This window comes from Squalius cephalus (assembly GCF_949319135.1).
Source record: "Squalius cephalus genome assembly, chromosome: 8".
Classification (NCBI taxonomy): domain Eukaryota; kingdom Metazoa; phylum Chordata; class Actinopteri; order Cypriniformes; family Leuciscidae; genus Squalius; species Squalius cephalus.
Genome location: NC_137129.1, coordinates 4899047 through 4917271, shown reverse-complemented (window position 1 = coordinate 4917271; position 18225 = coordinate 4899047). Strand labels below are relative to the sequence as shown.

The 18225-nt window shown below is 38.0% G+C and overlaps 1 protein-coding gene across 2 annotated transcripts; it reads left to right on the top strand.

Annotated features, from left to right (window-relative positions):
* Nucleotides 1-10203: 10203 nt before the first annotated feature.
* On the top strand, nt 10204-15209 carry anp32e (acidic (leucine-rich) nuclear phosphoprotein 32 family, member E). Of its 2 annotated transcripts, none has more exons than XM_079879619.1 (7): nt 10204-10411; nt 12870-13019; nt 13471-13593; nt 13757-13919; nt 14052-14182; nt 14270-14318; nt 14408-15209. In XM_079879619.1, exons 1-7 carry the CDS (start codon nt 10358-10360, stop codon nt 14488-14490), a joined length of 753 nt encoding a protein of 250 aa, XP_079735745.1. In that variant the 5' UTR covers nt 10204-10357; the 3' UTR covers nt 14491-15209. The 2 variants fall into 2 exon arrangements, with proteins under 2 accessions (XP_079735745.1, XP_079735746.1); XM_079879620.1 differs by having other exon boundaries at nt 10244-10411; nt 14411-15209.
* Nucleotides 15210-18225: the final 3016 nt, after the last annotated feature.

Below are 18225 nucleotides of genomic sequence, written 5' to 3'. Positions count from 1 at the left end.
GCAGGGGGTTTCGACCGGCCCATCCTTTCTACTCAGCAGGGGCTTGAGGAGAGGCTCAAGGTACATAGAGTTGGACTCCAGTAGCAGGAAAGAGCAGGGGGTGTTTCAGTGAAGTACGTAAATGAATGAATATTTGGGCCTTTCAGCCTTTCTTTCCTGTCTTGCTGCACTGATATTCCCCAGCCCTCGCTCTTGGCTCTCTTCAAACCCTCTCCACAACCCCCAGCTGTGTGAATTGGACCGTGGGACAGTGTGGGTGAGCTGTGCATCCGTGAGACAAGACAAGCACCTCCTACAACCACTTAAGATCCCATTTTCCTGCTTTAAAAAGCCTAGTCCTCTTATTTCAATCCTAGTCTGTGCCCGTGGGCTGCAGACACACCCTTGGTTTATGCGGAAATCTGAGATAAGTTAAAAAGAGAGCAAAACCTCAGACTGACTGCAAGGGAGACTGTCAGTGCCCACATGGGTCATACAGTGGGAAACGGCCATGTTGCTACTGTGCAAGGTGCCAATTCAAACAAACCCCAGTGTATTATTGCTCCTCTGTTTGAGGGAGAGGATTTATGTGTTGGGTGCGTAGTATATTAATTTTGTGTTGCTCTTTTACTTGAGTGTAATTTCTCAGGGTTTGACATGAGTAAAGATGCTGTCTGACTCAAAAATATATAATTTTTTTTGATCTGGTATTTTGCTTGTTTTAATGTTCTCATGTGAAGTCTTTTATGATAGGAAATCTGGGGAGCTGCCAATTATTGCTTGATCTCAACATATTTTGTGGGAAAAAATGAAAATATATGGTAAACAATAATACAACGTTTATGGAAAATTTTTTCATTGTCCCTCCAACATCGCTTTTTTGTTGTTACTTTATGAGATGGAGAAAAAATGATATGGCAATGCTTTTTAGTGAGTGAACAAGTTTTGTGAGGGGGTGCAAAGGGATTGTGAGCGAAAGCAAAGTTTCTCTTTTTTTAATATTGCTATTTAGGTTTGAAATGTAAAAGTTTTTGTTCTCTGTGAGCGAACGCAAAAGCATTGAAATAGATTTTTTCCTCCCATCTCATATTTTTTTCCATCACCATGTCCCTTCAGGGGCTCCGTAGTTATGTTCTTTTGTCATTTCATTATTATTTAGTTGTTTTGCTATTTAGGTTTAATTCATTTTCATTTCAGTTTTAGATTTTATAGAGCTTCGACTTAAACTTATTTCAGTTTATTGCCAAGGCAACATTTCTAATTTTCGTTTCGTAAGTTTTTCAACTAGTATTTATATTTTATTTCAATAGTTTTAGTTAAGGATAATAACCCTGTATTCACATCCTGAGTCCAGCTAAATAGTCACTTGCAAGCAACCAAAGCATTCTTAAGTTTTTCTCTGAAACATTTTATGTTACAATAAAATATAGTTTAGTAGAAATTGCTCTTTTAAAATGAATCTAAGCCGGTGTGTGGTGAGACACACCGGAAAAATAGGATAGTATTTCTCTTGTGAGAGATAAGTGGGGAAAAGAAGGAATTAGAGATTGATATCTTCACTCCCTACCCCTATCAGAGCAGGCTTCATCTTATGCTTCACTTTCTCTTGTAAACATTTTATGAACTGTATTGCAGTCATGATTAAGTGTTTTGGGGGAAACATAAAACATGACTTTTGGATCCTGAATTGAGCTTTTACAGGGGTTGAGCCATAATAGAAGTGTTTAGAAAGACTCAGTGAACATTCTCCAGTGGGGGTGAATTGGTGCATGGGCTTCTCTCTTGATTTACATGTGAGCAGGATGTTAGCCACACTCCCACTGATCTCTCCGCGTGGGCACGGCTGACCAGCGCATCGGATGGGATGTGTGTACGTGAGAACAGAGAGAAGATGAGTCTCGGGGGTCGCCGGAGACCCCAGTGGGAGATGGGATGGATCTGCCGCTCTGGCTGTGAGGTCCCACAATGGACAAGACGGTGGGAGAAAACATTTGTGAGTGTTTAGCAGAGAGCATTTGCATGGAATCTGGGCTTTCATCCAGAAGCTGTTTTCCATGCACACTGTAAGAACCTGTGAGGAATTCTGCATCATGGACTGCTTACACACTAAACTCACTCTTTTTATGCGTTCATTTCTCTTTAAAGGAATATTCTGTGTTCAGTGCAAGTTGAGCCCAATCAGAAAATGTAGAATTTTCTTTTGGATTACTTAATGTAAGTGAACATTAAACTAGTGTAGCCACAGGATGTAAACAATTTGCTTGTTAACTTGATTTTAATTGTGGGAAAAAATCACTTACTTAACTTTTCCATGTGAAGTTAAACCAATTTTACAATTTAAACAACCGTGAATGATGAGAACATCTTTACAGCTTAAATAATACATATGTTTTAATAGACGGATTAATGTAAGTTGCGTTTATAAAATTGTAAGATTCATATTTCAGCTTTTAAATCCACTGAAAATTGGCCAAAATTTATTTATAATGTACCTCATTGTAACATTTTGTTCTTTAAAAAAAAAGAAAAAAGAAAAAGAAAGAAAAGAAAAAGAGACATAAGTAAAAATTATTCTGTTTGGCAATTAACAATATACCTGTTTAATGAGCTTAACTTATATTGAACCCATAAATAATGCAGTAAGTCATGACAGGTTTGATTTACATTAGATGGTTATACTTAAAAATAAAAATATATATATTTTTGCATTGATGCCATAAAAGAACAATTTTTTGTTCCCCAAAGGAACCTTTTAGTGGACATTTCTACAAAAAAATTATTTTCTTAGGGTAAAGAACATTTGAATAATTAGAATAACTTTTTTCACTATGAAAAAAACTTTTGTGGTACGGAAAGGTTCAATGGATGTTAAAGTTTTTACATGGATTGCCATGTAAGTTTGTGTAAGTTTAAAATGCCATGCTGTAACACACAGTCCATGCAGCCAAAAAAAAAAACACAAATCTGGCATTGATCTGAACTTTCCATGATGTTAAAGCTCCAACATATGAAATCAGATATAACGGAGTAAAAAACATGGCCAATATTTAGTCCAACATCTATTATTTTGAATCACTTGCTGAAAGCCAAGAATAAAGTCTGAAAGCAACAGACTGTTTACACTTATCCCCCCATCTGCAGATCGCTCATTTAATGCTGGCACTGAGAGATGTTCTCAAGTGATAAGAATAGTCTTTTTGATACAGCATGAACCCAGATCAACCACACAACAACATGCGTTTAAATGAGAAGATGCAGTTGACACAGCTGGGAGGAACTGAACCCTCTCTGCCATGAAGGATGTCTTATGCACCATAAAGCGGTTATATAACACTTTGATGAATCACTGCATGTCTGGACTCAAGGTTTTCTTCAATATTGTATTTACAGTCTCCAAAGGAAAGAATGCAATAAGTGGAATTTGGACATTACATAGAAAATAAAGGTTCCAAAAGGTTCCATTTTCCAACCTTTAAATAAACAGTTCTAAAAAAAACTTTGGTAGCACTTTATTTACAGTCCTGTTCCCCATGTACATTATATGTACATATTGTAATTACAATAACTGGGTAATATCTAGTTACTAACCCTAAACCTATCCCTAAACCTGATCTTAACCCAAGTTACCTTAGTACTTTCTTAGGTAGGCCTAAGTACACTGTAAATACACGTAAGTGCACATACTGTAAATAGAGAGCAACCAAAACTTTTTTCTTATATGTGAAGAACATTTTAACAATCTAAAGAACCCTTGTCTACTATAAAGAACCTTTTGTGGAGAGGAACGGTTTCATTAAAGGATTTGATTATGAGTCTCAACGGTGCCCTTTAGCGGAGCATTTGTTGTAATATGACTGGTGATGCATTCACATGTTTTACAGGTATAAAGCTGGTTCAAATGGATTTGGTTTTGAGTATTTAGAGTTTATGGGGTTTTTCTCTTTAAAACCACCCACAGTGCAGATGTATAGGGAAATTTGGGATAGAGGCCAAAGTTTGGGATACCTGCAAAATCTCTGGTTCCCATGGTTCCCTTTCCTGGAAGCACATGCAGGAAATGAGCTCACTAAGAAAAACGGTCTGTAACTACAGCAAAGGCAGAAATGAACGACGGTTAGCTGTTATAACCACACCGCTACAAGACATCCACATGTGTCAGTTAAACTAGAGATAATGATAATCCCTAACAAGATAGATAGATAGATAGATAGATAGATAGATAGATAGATAGATAGATAGATAGATAGATAGATAGATAGATAGATAGATAGATAGATAGATAAATAGATAGATAGATAGATAGATAGATAGATAGATAGATAGATAGATAGATAGATAGATAGATAGATAGATAGATCTATTTTACTCTTACTAAGGATTAAAAATGCACTGGTTTACAATGACTAATAGCTTCTCATGTATTTCAGCAATGGTTAAAAGCTTAGTCCCAAGTTAGCATTCTTCTTGTCCCCACAGGAGGATTTAAGGACCCCTGTCCTTGACCTTGAACAGTGTTCAGGTTCATGTGCTTTTTCCTTTGTAAATCAGTCGTGGATTATGGTCAGAATGGCTATCCAGAGAAGCCTAAGAAAACAGGCTGGGTTTCTCTGGGACTGATTTGTAAGTGACCTCCACCTCACACTCCCAGAGTAAAGAAGCTCCAGTTAGTCCAAATTAGGTCAAGTGTGTGTCCACTGACGACGTCTTCGTTTTTTTGTTTTTGTTTTTTTAAATCCTTTTTCTCAGTAGGAAGTTTAAGGTGTGAGTGGGTTTGGAGAGCAGTGAATTTTGGAAAGGAACAGGAAAGGGGGAAGGGGAGAATGAATGGGCATAAATTGTGTTTAGTCAGTTTATCTCCTTCACACATATCTCAGTTAATCTCTAGAGTTCTTCCTTTTGAACTGGACGGTCATTGATAAGAGCCTGTATCTGTTCACTGCTGCTCTGTCTCATGGTTTCTGTGCTGGGGGTTTCAAGGCAATTAGTAACTGAAAGACGCCTTATTAAACAGGATTGGGAATTTCCTGGAAGATGATTACATCATCTGATTTGACTCATCCTTTTGACCACAGGGCATTCAAAGCCTTTGAATAAGATAAAGATGCAAGTGTGGACATATTTCCATATACCAGTGTGAGTGAAGCCACTTTGAAACTTTTCAAGCTATGATCTAATCCTAATTTTAACAGTCAAACTAGTCTTATACTATGGTACGCCAAACTACAAGGTACTGGTAGGCTATTTTTTTTTTTTTTTTTTTTTCGGTAGGCCAATATATGATACAAAAAGTATCAAACTACATTGAAGCTACTTATATGACAATCATTTTTTTAAATAACTATCCAATTATATAATTAATAATTGAATCAAAACTCTTTAATATTTTGGCACAAATCAATGTGGGTAGTTTTTTTAATGAATGAATTAATGAATGAACCATCCCAATTAAACTGAAATGATTTTATTAACTATAGAAAAGTAAATATTCTGCTTTATAAATGTTACTAAAATGCAACGCTGAGACTTAAATTGGTTTATCTTTATGGAAATGTCTGAATAAACTGATTCACTAGAATGAATCTGTCTTTCCAAAACTACATATGAGAGAGCGCACCATTAAGGATAAACCGATTCGTTATAATGAATCAGACTTTTGAGCAGCGAGCGATCCGAGAGTGTTTGATTACCTCAGCTCACTCACCATTCAAGTTATATATAAAGTATGTAAACAACAATGTTGCATTTGGTTGCTCTGTACCGCCAATCGTTGGAAAACGCATCTTGTCACCAGTAAAGCTATACTGTTTTGAAAGAATTTCAATAACTGGAAAATGTAGTTTAGTTAGTTTAACCCTAGTTTCAGGCCCTTGGACCGTTTGCTGAACAACTGATGCATAAGGCACACTGAACTGGAAACACTTCAGGATTTTCAGTCGTCATCTGATTGGTTGAATTCTACAGGATGTCTGGGATATGTGTGTGTGTCGCGTTCTGTAACGGTCCGCCTGGAAACAAAGATGCTATGACGTCAAACCCCCTCATGGAAAAAGAACGCTGTTGTATTTACAACAGTTACAATGAGCGCTTATCAGGATCAAATAAATGCTGGATTTGCAAAAGTATGCAAAGTTTGTTAAAGGGATACTTCACCGATTAGCATTAAGCTTCACTGTAAAAAATTTCTAACCCTCCCAAATCAAAAATTTCAAGTGACCGATAACATCTACATTTTTCAATTGGCCCAAGTGAAATTCTGTAAATTTAATTTTATAATTTACAGAATTTCACTTGGGCCAATTGAAAAATTTAGATGTTATCGGTCACTTGAAATTTTTGATTTGGGAGGGTTAGAAATTTTTTACAGTGTTTGTATCAGTAGAAACCCGGTAGTATTTTCGAATGATCGTGCTTCCCTCCCTCATGTCCCCCTGAGACGAGTGATTTCTGTATTGTGTGTCTGGAAAAAAACCTCAGATGACGCAAAAATCATCATTTAGCTCATCGGAGGCTTTTTTGTCCAGAGGCGAGAGACTCCAGCCAGTAGGAGGAGCTCGTTCCGCATGTCTTCAACCCGCCCATAGGGGGATCTCACGATAAAACGCCGTCTTTTCAGTTTCGAGTCGACTAGTCGCCTAGTTGTATCATTTCTCCCGACACTGCCCTCTGTAACCGGTAGGCGTGGCTTGGGAGTGTCCTCGTAGGGCAGCGAAACAAGTGCATTCTGGGAGTTGTTGTCTTTCATCAACATGAGCCAAAAATACATTTTCTGGCTTTTCTCAGTCTAGAAGGCACCAACTTCTAAAATAATTTCACATTTCTACTACACAAATGACCCAATTTAAATACACATTCATCTTTCCAGCGGTGAAATATCCCTTTAAAATACGTCCAAGAGTTTCACACATGAGTCTGTTATAGTAGACACATCGACGTTACATTTTCACGCCCCTAAACATGACACAGAACAAAACTAACTGTGATTGGTTTAGTTTTCTACAAAATACAGACTATGTGTCAGGCATTGCCATTGTCCTATACATCCTTTCAAGTTATATTCATAAACTCCCTCGACACAGTGAACAAAGAGAGTGTGTCATGCCCTGACACACTCACAAACACACCCTCACGAGCCTTTACATGTTATACACTGTAACACTGCAGGGTGTGATATACTGAAGATATGCACAAATAAACCCTTTGTTAATGCATGTGTTTTAGAAACTGGCTCCAGTGCAGATTTGTGTGATCAATATGTTCATTCACAAAGCTTCAAAGTCTTAAACAACCACATGAAATAAGTCTTCCTCTTTGGCTGTAGCATATGATGAATGAACAGTGTTGGATCCAACAACTCACAAAAATATTGCTGGCTTGCTTTCATGTCTGAAAATAACTTAATAATGTGTAATCTTGTTTACGAATACAAAACAGTAATGCTAACAGCCGTTTTGAATCAGTTTCTGTTTTCATTATAAGTGCCCTTTTTGTCACTTTTTTAATTTCTGCTTGTGATTTACACAGCCTTGTCCTAAAAAGACAGCATTTTTCAGCATTTGGTATCCATATCCCAAACCACTATAGCCTTAATCCCACAAACCCACGCACACTTGACCTTGTTCATGTGGGCTGGCAGTTACACCTGGATCCAATTAAATGTCTCTCACATTCCTCTTGTTATTCCTAACCAAGGCCAGAACTTCATACTATTGTGTTTTGCTCGCTTTATTAGGGAAACTCTGTTCAAGTGCCGTAATGGAGTTCAAGTAATCAGGACTTATTCTAAAGCTTACTACACCATTTACAAACTCCATAAGAGTGCACAAGACAACATTTAGAGCAGAATGTTTTGTGGAAATTTATTTTTCCACAAAAATACAACTCTTAAAATCGGAGAAATATGTCAAATCACAAAAGAATTATTTGAATGATCATCATACAAGCAACCAACTCACATAGAGGTGAAATGTATCACTATAAATACAAATAAAAAGGCTTTAAAACTACTGGTTGAGCATAAAGGTATATGTATATCGTGTGAGTTCTCCATTTGAATGACTGACTAATTGCTCTAAATAGTCCTCACACTTATAGCCTAAAACGTCTGTCTTGAGCCTCTTGGGTCTGTCTTTTGTGCTTGGCGGTGTATTTGTCTCAATCACTCCTGTATTAAACACTTGTTTGGGATTCCCAAGGCAGTCTCTCTGCCGTTGGCCCATTGTGTTTTTTTTTTTGCATGAGAATACACTAGTGTGTGTCTCCCATTATCCTTGCCTGAACATGAAACCCTGTCCCCCATCTGTCGACCCCCCCAGCGGGCCACCATGCAGCCGGAGGACAAAAGGCTGCAGGAAACATTGAGAAGACGTGACAATGGCCCTCAATCAAGGTCAAGCAAGAGAAGTCCCAGGGTTCAAGCATAATGAATATTACCAGTCATTAGGCTAGTTAACTCGGTCCGATACAAGTCAGTCTTACACCTGCTCAATTTCTTACAAAAGTTGAAGTGCTTGTGTAAAAACGGTCTGTTTACATGTTAAAATGGGATGAATGGTTTTAAGTGTGCATTCCAAACATATATGTTAGCCTAATAGTTTGTGTATGAGTAAAATGTCTGTGTAAAGCTCTAGTGCCCCATCTAGCGACAGCTTCCTATAAGGCCACAAGGTACACAAGCAGTCTTAACCAGTCCGAACTGGTTTCAACCATGTCCTTTCACTGTCTGCCATCTAGAGGGTTTTTATGGCATCGTTGTTCAACATTTACTTGTCAAGTTGTGTCCAAAATAATGTAAATGATCAAGACTCTCCACTTTGCCTGTTGTCAACATCTAAATACTGGGCTTCCCATGCGTTATCTATATGTTTGCAAACAAAAAAACAACAACAAAGGGATATTGTAATTAAAAGATATAGCATGGATGTAATCCCAGGGATTTGTTGGAGAGGGTCGGGATTGTTGAATCTGATTTGTATTGAAAAGCAAATATAAAATTATTTTATATATAGTTTATCTGCTGTGTAAAAAAACTATTTCTGGGAAAGAAATCCTGCAAAAATTATAAAAATGCCCATGGTATTCAATATTCAATCAAATTAATATTTTATATATTATAAAAATGCAGTGTTTATAAAGTATACAGTTATGAAAATATACCCTTATATAGGTAAAAAGTGTCCCTTTTTACCTATACAAGGGTATATTTTTATAACTGTATGATAATGCAATTATCTTATAAATTCATTAATAAAATTAAAAGCTAATTTCTCATACTGTTTGAGATATGCTCGTAGCTCTTTTGGCAGACGAACAAACAAATAGGTTGTGTGTTCAAATGAGTGTTTTTTTACAAAAGATTATTCAGTTCTTCTCTGGCAGCCTAGATAAATCAGCTTAGGAGATCAGTTGTGGTGTCCATTCCACTTCAGGGTCAGTGTGCCATGTACTGCCCGTGCCCTAGTGGTCACCTTGGGGTATTGCACTAATGCACATTGCTGAAAGCGTTCATTTTACATCAGGGCTTATTTCCGTCTAATAGGTGGGGACTATTGTTTTTCGGCTATTTTAAAATAAAGACATTTTTGAAGCAACTCTGCAATTTTTTTTTTTTTTTAAATGTAACAAGAATCTAACAGTCAGCTTGTACTCTACGACCTAATGGCCCTTTATGGCTTGTCGGCTTCTGTGGTGAAGCGATCAGCACCACGTTACATGGGACAGATGGCGTGGCGTGCGTGCAAGCCTTCAAGCCACCATGACTGGCTGGGTTTATGGTCAGCCATTTTGTTAGAATTATTGTATGGAAGACGCTCAAAGTATTATGAGTGCATTTGTGCTGAAAGGAAAAACACTTTTTGTTTGTATATGAGGGGGAAAACATCACTTATTTTCTTTCTCTAATGTGTAAGTGTTCACTTTAGGCTCTTTAAAATACACAATTTTAACCTGGTCTCCAAATTGATTTCGAATTACTGGAGTATTAAAGGACACGGACATCGCTTCCAGGCGCCAATGAGAACAAAGAATGGGCGGATTAACAGTTTGAAAGCTTCATACTGACGTTCTGACCGTCCCGTCTAAAATTTACTGCGCGCGTATTTCCAACCAATCAGGTCAGTCTACAAAGACCGATTATGTTGATAAGCATGATCCGTTTGAGCGACAGGCTGGTTCACCACTCACGGGTTTGAAAATAACAACGAACCAATCAGGGCGCAGTGAGGGCGGGGTCTCAGAAAGGGGGTTGGGTGCGAGGTATCATGGAGGATCAGTTAGAGAACGGCAGCCATTGAAGATAGCCGAGCCGTAGGTCCGCGCTCAGGAGTTTCTGACAATTTTTTTTCTTTAAACGGTCTAACCCAGTGCAGCAATCACCAACAAAATGGAGATGAAGAAGAGGATCAGTTTAGAGCTGAGGAACAGAACTCCAGCGGAGGTGAGTGCTTTAGTTATTTATTTTTCCACGGAAACAAGAAATGATGTTAGTTCGCAACCTGTCCATCCTGCACTTACGGAATAGTCAGTAGACTCCGCTGAATGGCAGCACGGCTGTTATACCACATGGGCAATTACAAGGATGCGATTTAGATATTTAGGCATGGATGAACGCATCACAGAATGCACATTTTAGACCTATAACAAGATTATTTTAGACAAGTAGTCAAATATAATCGTTATTTGAGCGCGTAAAACTCATGTGAACTCGTTCTCCTTCGCCATTGCATTAGACTTGTCGATGTGGGCGTCCCAAATAGTACCTCAAAATAATATGCTTACATTTTTAAGACCATTTTTTATTTAATGATTCAGAAACGATGTTTATTACTCAACAAGTGAAGTCCAATTCGGTTACGACGTTATTATAGTCCTCGATACGATCATGTTATCGCTTCCAGCGGGAAACAGTAGAAATTGAAACAAAACGTCAGTGTTGTTATAGGGATCAATAACCCAACCGGCCATTAATGCAAAATACTAACCAAAACAGCACGCGAATGAATCTGCTCACATAAAAAGTTTATTGTAGGCAAGCTTCACGGATGCCTACCTCACTATGGCTTCTCTAACCTAGGAAAACAGTTTCGTCTTCCAAAGACGGACATCTTACTCTCCAACTCTTCGATATTTGACATTCAGGGGCATTTGCCTTCGGTCTTCCTCCTAAGACTCTCAAAGCCATTATGTTCAGAGTTTGAGGGCACAAGCACATATCGGAGCGAATGTCAGGTCAAACTGCATAATTAAGCGTTCATGGCTTCTGCAGCGCCTCGCTGTGTGTGTGGCGAGGATGGTGTGTGTGAAATGCTGCTCGAGTCTCCGTGTTGACGGGCGGGGAGTGGAAGTCATTTTGTTGCATCAATAGTTGAGACGGTGTTTTGGGGCTTTGACTCCGTTTTTATTAATCGGAGTTGAGCGATTTCTGATTCACACAACGCCTACGTGATGTTTAGAACGGAATAATTGGCGCGTAAACCATAAATATTCGCTCGACCGTTACGAACCGTTTAAAAAAAACAAGTTGCCATTTTCCTCAATGGTTACGTTAATGGCGTATTTATGTAACCTCCGGTAACATTATTTAATACCGACGTTAAGCAACGCGAATTGGGCTTTACGAAGCCGTTTGGGTTATCCGTCACCGTTTTATTAATTGAAGGAATGTGGCAGATGGTGAAGGGGCGAGCCCCCCTTCCTCTCCTCCGATTTTAGTAGATTATTGTAGTAGGCTTGCCTGAACCGAAGTAGAGGAGCACGCTCCTTTTAAATGAGGGATCCTTTACACGAGCTTGAGTTAATGCTTTGACGTGTATAAATCATACATGGCTTTTAACTCGGGTGTATCTCTTGCGTCACCAGCAAAATATTACCACCTCGCGCATAATCGCGAGCATTCTGAAAATCTACTTGTGAGAGACTGGCAGTAATTCAGCTCAAGTCCTGAACGATGAATGGGTAAACATTATCAAGACACATCACGTGGTGAAAAATGTAGTATTTTTCCATAAGGACAAGTTATTGAATATTTAAATAGTAGGGCTGCAGCCTGGAGTGCGTGCCTGCATTTACATTTCAATGTGTGATAAGAACACGGGCACGTTACTCAAAAAAGACCATAAACCATTTTATTTAAAATATTTATAATTAAAAAAAAAAAAAAATTCTATACTTGTTTGTCTCTTTGGTTTACTTTATGGGGTTTGTGCGGCAACTATTCAGTTGGTACCAAGTTTCACTCTTGTTTAGGCAGATAAACATAGATTCTCATGATACCCTTAAAGATGATGTACTAGGTCATGAAATTAAGACATTTATTTTGAATTACCCAAAAAGTGTAAATACAGTGGAGCTATTAGGGTATTGTTTGTTTCTAAAATCCGAACTAGCAACACTGGTTCAACAAATGGCGCGAGTTTGGGGGCGGGACTTTGTTTGTTCAACCAATAGCAACGGGGTAGTGTTTAAAAACCTGTTAGAAAACACTCATTGTTTTTGCAGTTCCCACACTAGTGGCGTAGTAAACTACATACTTCCCCTTTTAATCTTTATATTTAATCTTAAAGGTATAGTGGAGGATCTTTCCGAATTTGAGATAAGACCCGCCCTCTCCACTTTTTGAACAAGTTTGATTGATTCACCAGAATGATTGACAATTAGGGAGGACCAATAGTATAGGTGATCCACCCGGAAGTAAAAAATCCTCCACTATACCTTTAATATTTAGAGAGTTAAACCAATATTAGAAAAGTCTTAAAATATGCTATTACATATTCATAAGCATTAGTTGTAATATAAGCAGTTATTGAATGTTGCATTGTGGTAATTCGTGGCAATAGTATGAAATAAACTATTTCTTTGCTCACCAAGGGCCTTTATTATGTTCATCCCTCCTGCAGGTAGCAGAGCTGGTGGTGGATAACTGCCGCACGAGTGACGGTGAGATTGAAGGCCTGACAGATGAGTTTAAGGAGCTGGAGTTCCTCAGCATGGTCAACGTGGGTCTCACCTCCCTGGCCAAACTACCCTCACTGCCAAAACTGAGGAAGGTCAGTCAAGAGATCAAGCTTTAATTTCAGAAATTCTCTTAACAAGAAGATCTGTTGTGTTTCAAGTTCTAACCATGCAGAAAACCGATACCGTAACACAGTTTACATATTAATGTAGACACGTTGTATTATTAAAGTGTGCAAAAAATGGATGGAGAATGCCTAATGGAAACTTAAGTAGTGTGATGTGGCAAAATATTAATGTTTAACATATTGCATGATTACATTGGTAAATCGGTCTTATAAGCACATAACTGGGTCTATACATTACTCAGTACTTGTGTAATTACACTAACAATCAGCGGCTTCTCAGTACATTGTGTTTTTTTGCTTTTTGTGAATTTTTCAAACTCGTTTTTTTTTTTTTTTTTTTTTTTTTTTTTTGCCAAGATGTTTATTTATCTCTTAATTTTCCAGTTAAGTTCATTTTAAGGGCAATTCTCTTTTACAGTTGGAGCTGAGTGATAATAATATCACAGGTGCACTGGAGACGCTTGCAGAGAAATGCGCCAACCTGACTTACCTAAACTTGAGTGGCAACAAGATCAAAGAGCTCAGCACACTGGAGGCCCTGGTAAAAACACTGATGCATTTACACCATAGTTCTCAATTAATATTATATAAATATATTTTGGAGATGATACCATCAGCCCTTCAGTTAATGTACAGGCAATTTTAAATGCAAGTTAAAGGCCATTCAACCTTGTCTGATGTACAACATGCTCTTCAACCCTCAGCAAAACCTAAAGAACCTGAAGAGTTTGGACCTGTTCAACTGTGAGATCACCACGTTGGAGGACTACAGGGAAAGCATCTTTGAGCTTCTTCCTCAGGTCACATACCTGGACGGCTTTGACGCTGAAGACAATGAAGCTCCAGACTCTGAGGCTGACGATGATGGTGAGCACCAAGAGTTTGAACACAATTGAATCTCTTTTAATTGCAGATTATTATTATGCTCATCCTCCAATGGACACATAAAGTTGTAAAAGCATGCAACATCAAGTCATTACTACTTGTTCTATTATGCAGATGATGATGAGGATGGCGAGGAAGGAGCAGGGCATCTTGGGGAGTACGAGGAAGAGGAGGAGGAGGAAGAGGAGGAAGGCTCCGAGGGTGGAGAAGTTGGGCTGTCCTATCTAATGAAAGAAGACATCCAGGTGATGTAGCTTCTACCTGTTTTTAATATTCGCAACCAGTTTGGGAAAACTCAACCTCTTAATAACAATGGATTCCTTCTGTAACAGGATGAGGAAGATGACGATGATTACGTAGAAGAGGAAGAGGAAGGAGAGGGTAAGCATTAATTATGCCACCAGACATCTTAAAATTGTCGCTTTTGTGTTGAACTGTTCTCTAACGACTGACGTGTGTATTCTGTGCAGAAGAGGAGGCCGGAGTTCGAGGAGAGAAACGAAAGAGGGCTGCAGAGGATGAGGGCGAAGATGACGATGAAGACGACGACTAACCCTTTGTTTGACTTCTTGGAAACAACATCCAAGCTGTAGATCAACCCTGAAAAAGACCGTGATCTTGCAGATTGTTTTTCTCTTTGTAAACCATAGATAAATCACTGTAGAGGCTAAGTGTTTTCTTTTATAAATGCATTATATATTACACTATATAAAAGGGGTTTATTGACAATTCATTTATAGCCATTCCAAGTTAATTCCCAACACGTAAATCGGGGTGTTGGCAAGGGTGTGAGGTTTGCGATTTTCCCGAGGTTTCCCGATTGCAAATATGTTGTTGGACGGCCCATTCGAGACAGCTAGGCTTTCATCACTGAGAGGTGACGGCAAATCCGCAAACTCCAGCTCTCCAAGACCTCTGTGAGGAGGCAGAGTGTTTTCTGCTCCTCATCTACCTCTCCAGGTCTCATTCTCAGCCCACCACAGAGCAGCAAGCCAATCATCTCCAACCGTCAACCCCTTTGTTCTTGGATCAACCAATCGCTGCCAAGGATCTTGTCACACTCTTTATATGGGATGGTCTCCACTTTATTAAGCTTTTCTGGTAGATCAGGCTCATTTAGGCAGACCAGATATGTGATCTGATGAATTTTAAAGTGTGATGTATGTAAATGTGATGTAAATTGAGCAAAGATCGGGAGTCGAGCTGTAGATTGGCAAATTGAATTTGTTTTAATCTCCAAGTAGTTTTTTAATAAAGAGTTCAATTATGTGAGCAGTTTGCCCTTTCTCACGTTTTATGCAGAAGTCACCTATTTTTGACATCTTAGACGTTAAAATCAAGATTTGTTCGTTTTTTAAGAGAAACGCCATTGCTGGAAATTTCTCATGTTCAGGTTTAACAGCTTTGTTGGATTAAACAGTACCCTTGAGTACCTTTCTACCTTTGTCTTGCTGTGGAAACAGGTTAGTTTCTACCTTTTGTTGAGGTATTTTACAGAGTAATACCTTTTAATCTAATGTTCGTATGGCAATATGTATATAGTATCTGTTTCAACAGGTTTTATTTTCCTTTTCTTTTTTAATTACTCTGTTTGGTCAGTTGTTTTAATACAAATCACGTCAAAGGACTTACATACACACAGGTAACCTGTTTAAATTTCAAGTACTTGGTTGTTGTGAGAGTGTTGTATTTGGGGTTTTATGTGCTATAAACCTCTCTAAAAGGATTTTAGTTGTTGGATTTTGATGTTTTGTTTTAATGGGTTTAGGTTTTTTCTGTCTTTTTTTTTTTTTTTTTTTAAGTTTGCAAGCTCCTTTGTCCAATTATGAGCTCCTCTTGAGTTAGTTGTAATGAATGAGTGACTTGTCCTTTTGATTATTAAAATGGCATAACTCCATGGGATGTTATGTTCAAAAATAGACCCTTTGTCTGCTAAAGATTTCTGTAATTTGATTACAAAATTTTGGATTTTCTCAAACAGAGCCATCTGGAAGCCTCATGCACAGGTGAGGAACCACTGTTTTTAATGATAAAACGGTAGTGATGTTTCAGACAAAGTTTATAAAAACCCTTTCAATGAATGCAACCTGGTGTAAGTTTGATGTGGGAAAATAAAGGAAAAACCTTTTACCATAATGTTCTTGTGGTTTAGAAAATGTTTTAATTTTTTCTTCAAAGAGGAAGAAAAATACCAGCAATGTAGACCGTCAAATAAATAGAAGGACTTTTAATATAATTACACAAATCCCAGCTCAAGTGTAACTTGTTGACTTCATTTAGCTTGAGGCATGTGAGCTCCACAAGCCTGGAAACAGCCTGCAAACTTTAATTTTATACTACACTGCCATCTGCAAAGCCTTGTACTTAGACCATTTATCATTTATGAGTTACACAAACTTTAAGCAGCAGAGCATAGAGGAAAGGGGTGTGTCATGTGATCAACAGACAGAGTTACCAAGAGCATCATCAATTAATCAGGAGTGAAGCATTCACCGTCCAGCCAATAGAAATACACCTGTATCACTGGAAGGGTGGAGTCACTGTGATCCTCATTAATTATTCATATATATTTGATAAGTGAGTGTTTCACTATTGGTGATTATTAGAAATACACAAAAATATTAAAATGAAATTGAACAATACTACAGGAACATCAAAGCATACTTATATGACATGCAACTTACTAATTTATGTTCATTTAAATCCATATAATCAATAGCAGTAAATGCAGTGATCTTCTATTTTACTGGCTACTGAGGAAAAAAAAAGATGACTATTTAATTTGAGATCAGAATGTAACATGAACTTTCATACCTATGTTGAAAATCCTGTTTAATGTCATGTTGACAACGTGCTCAACATAATATGATAAAATGCCACATAAAGTGTCATCATGTTCAATGAAAACTTGTTTCTTATCCTCTCACTGTAACATGGCCTTTAGACCACTTGAGGGAGCTAATTTACTAGTAATGTGTATTTTATTTTAGGCACAAAATCATCCACACATTACGATCACATCCCAATAGCTCAGGAGAAGCTTCAACCATGTTAATAAATTCCTGTGAACAGTTCAAGACAATAGATAAAGCAAAGGAAAGGTCAGTTCACAACATCTTTGTATTTTAGTAATTTCATGAGCAACCCATGTTCATGTTTCATGACTGTATGCAGAGTCTGTTTGTGATGCAGTCTATTTATAGATGAAAAGAGTATTTCAACACACAGAATGCTTCAGCTGTGCCCATGTACATTACAGCTTAGATGAAACTACACACACACACACACACACACACACACTAAAGCTCATCCATGTACAGACTGCCTCAACCCCCACAGCATCTGATGAGCCGGCGCCGTCCAATCAGAGATCCCGAGCCTCTATAAGCCTTATATGAAGTCAATGCAGTGAATGACCAAGATTGGATGAGCAGTTATGATGAGTAGCCTTTTAGCTTTTGTTATGACACATCTTCATTTCCCCCAGGGGGAGCTTATATTATATTATATTACATTAACAATGCTTTATATATGCCTTACATCAGATTCAGATAAATAATAAAACCACAAAATCCCTAAGAGGCCCGAGGTAAGTGAATGAAAAGACGAATGACGTGTAAACACACTACATGCTCAACAAACAGACATCTGAATCGCTCTAATCTGTACTTTGAGAAGTATAGCCTACATTTATGGGGAAACCGCTGTAATCTGAGGCAGAGTTTTCATTTGTAAAATTTGTTTTTGCATACAGAGAAAAAAACAGTTAAAGGGATAGTTCACCCAAAAATGAAATTACTCACCCTCATGCTGCTCCAAACCTGAATGAGTTTCTTTCTTCTGTTGAACACAAAAGAAGATATTTTAAAGAATGTTGGTAACCAGACAGTGGTGAACTTTTCATTTCATGATGCCGACTTTAAAGCTGACGTAATAATCAAACTCGCTCACCAAAAGCGGGTTGATCAGGGTTGATCTACAGCTTGGATATTGTTTCCAATAAGTCAAACAAAGGGTTAGTCGTCGTCTTCATCATCTTTTAAAGTTTTAGATTTTAGTTTTTCAATGTAAACGCACGCTAGACGGATGTCTTTAACCGCTGCGCTCGCGTCTTTTGCAGCGTCTCACGTAAGACACGGCATTCTAAAGTTAAAGTTAAAAGTTAAAAACTGACCTGCTTCTGTGTGAATCGCCCCTTATAAAGTCTGATTCTTTTGTGACTTTAATGGGTCGGTTCAGTCTAAACAGTCCTCGCTCTCATGTGTAGTGTTAGAAAATCTGATTCATT

Excerpts from the sequence above, each read along its gene's own strand:
- anp32e (XM_079879619.1), top strand. The coding sequence starts at position 10,358 with ATGGAGATGAAGAAGAGGATCAGTTTAGAGCTGAGGAACAGAACTCCA. Across the intron at positions 10,412-12,869 it reads GGAACAGAACTCCAGCGGAG|GTAGCAGAGCTGGTGGTGGA; the intron begins GTGAGTGCTTTA and ends TCCCTCCTGCAG. Across the intron at positions 13,920-14,051 it reads CTCTGAGGCTGACGATGATG|ATGATGATGAGGATGGCGAG; the intron begins GTGAGCACCAAG and ends TCTATTATGCAG.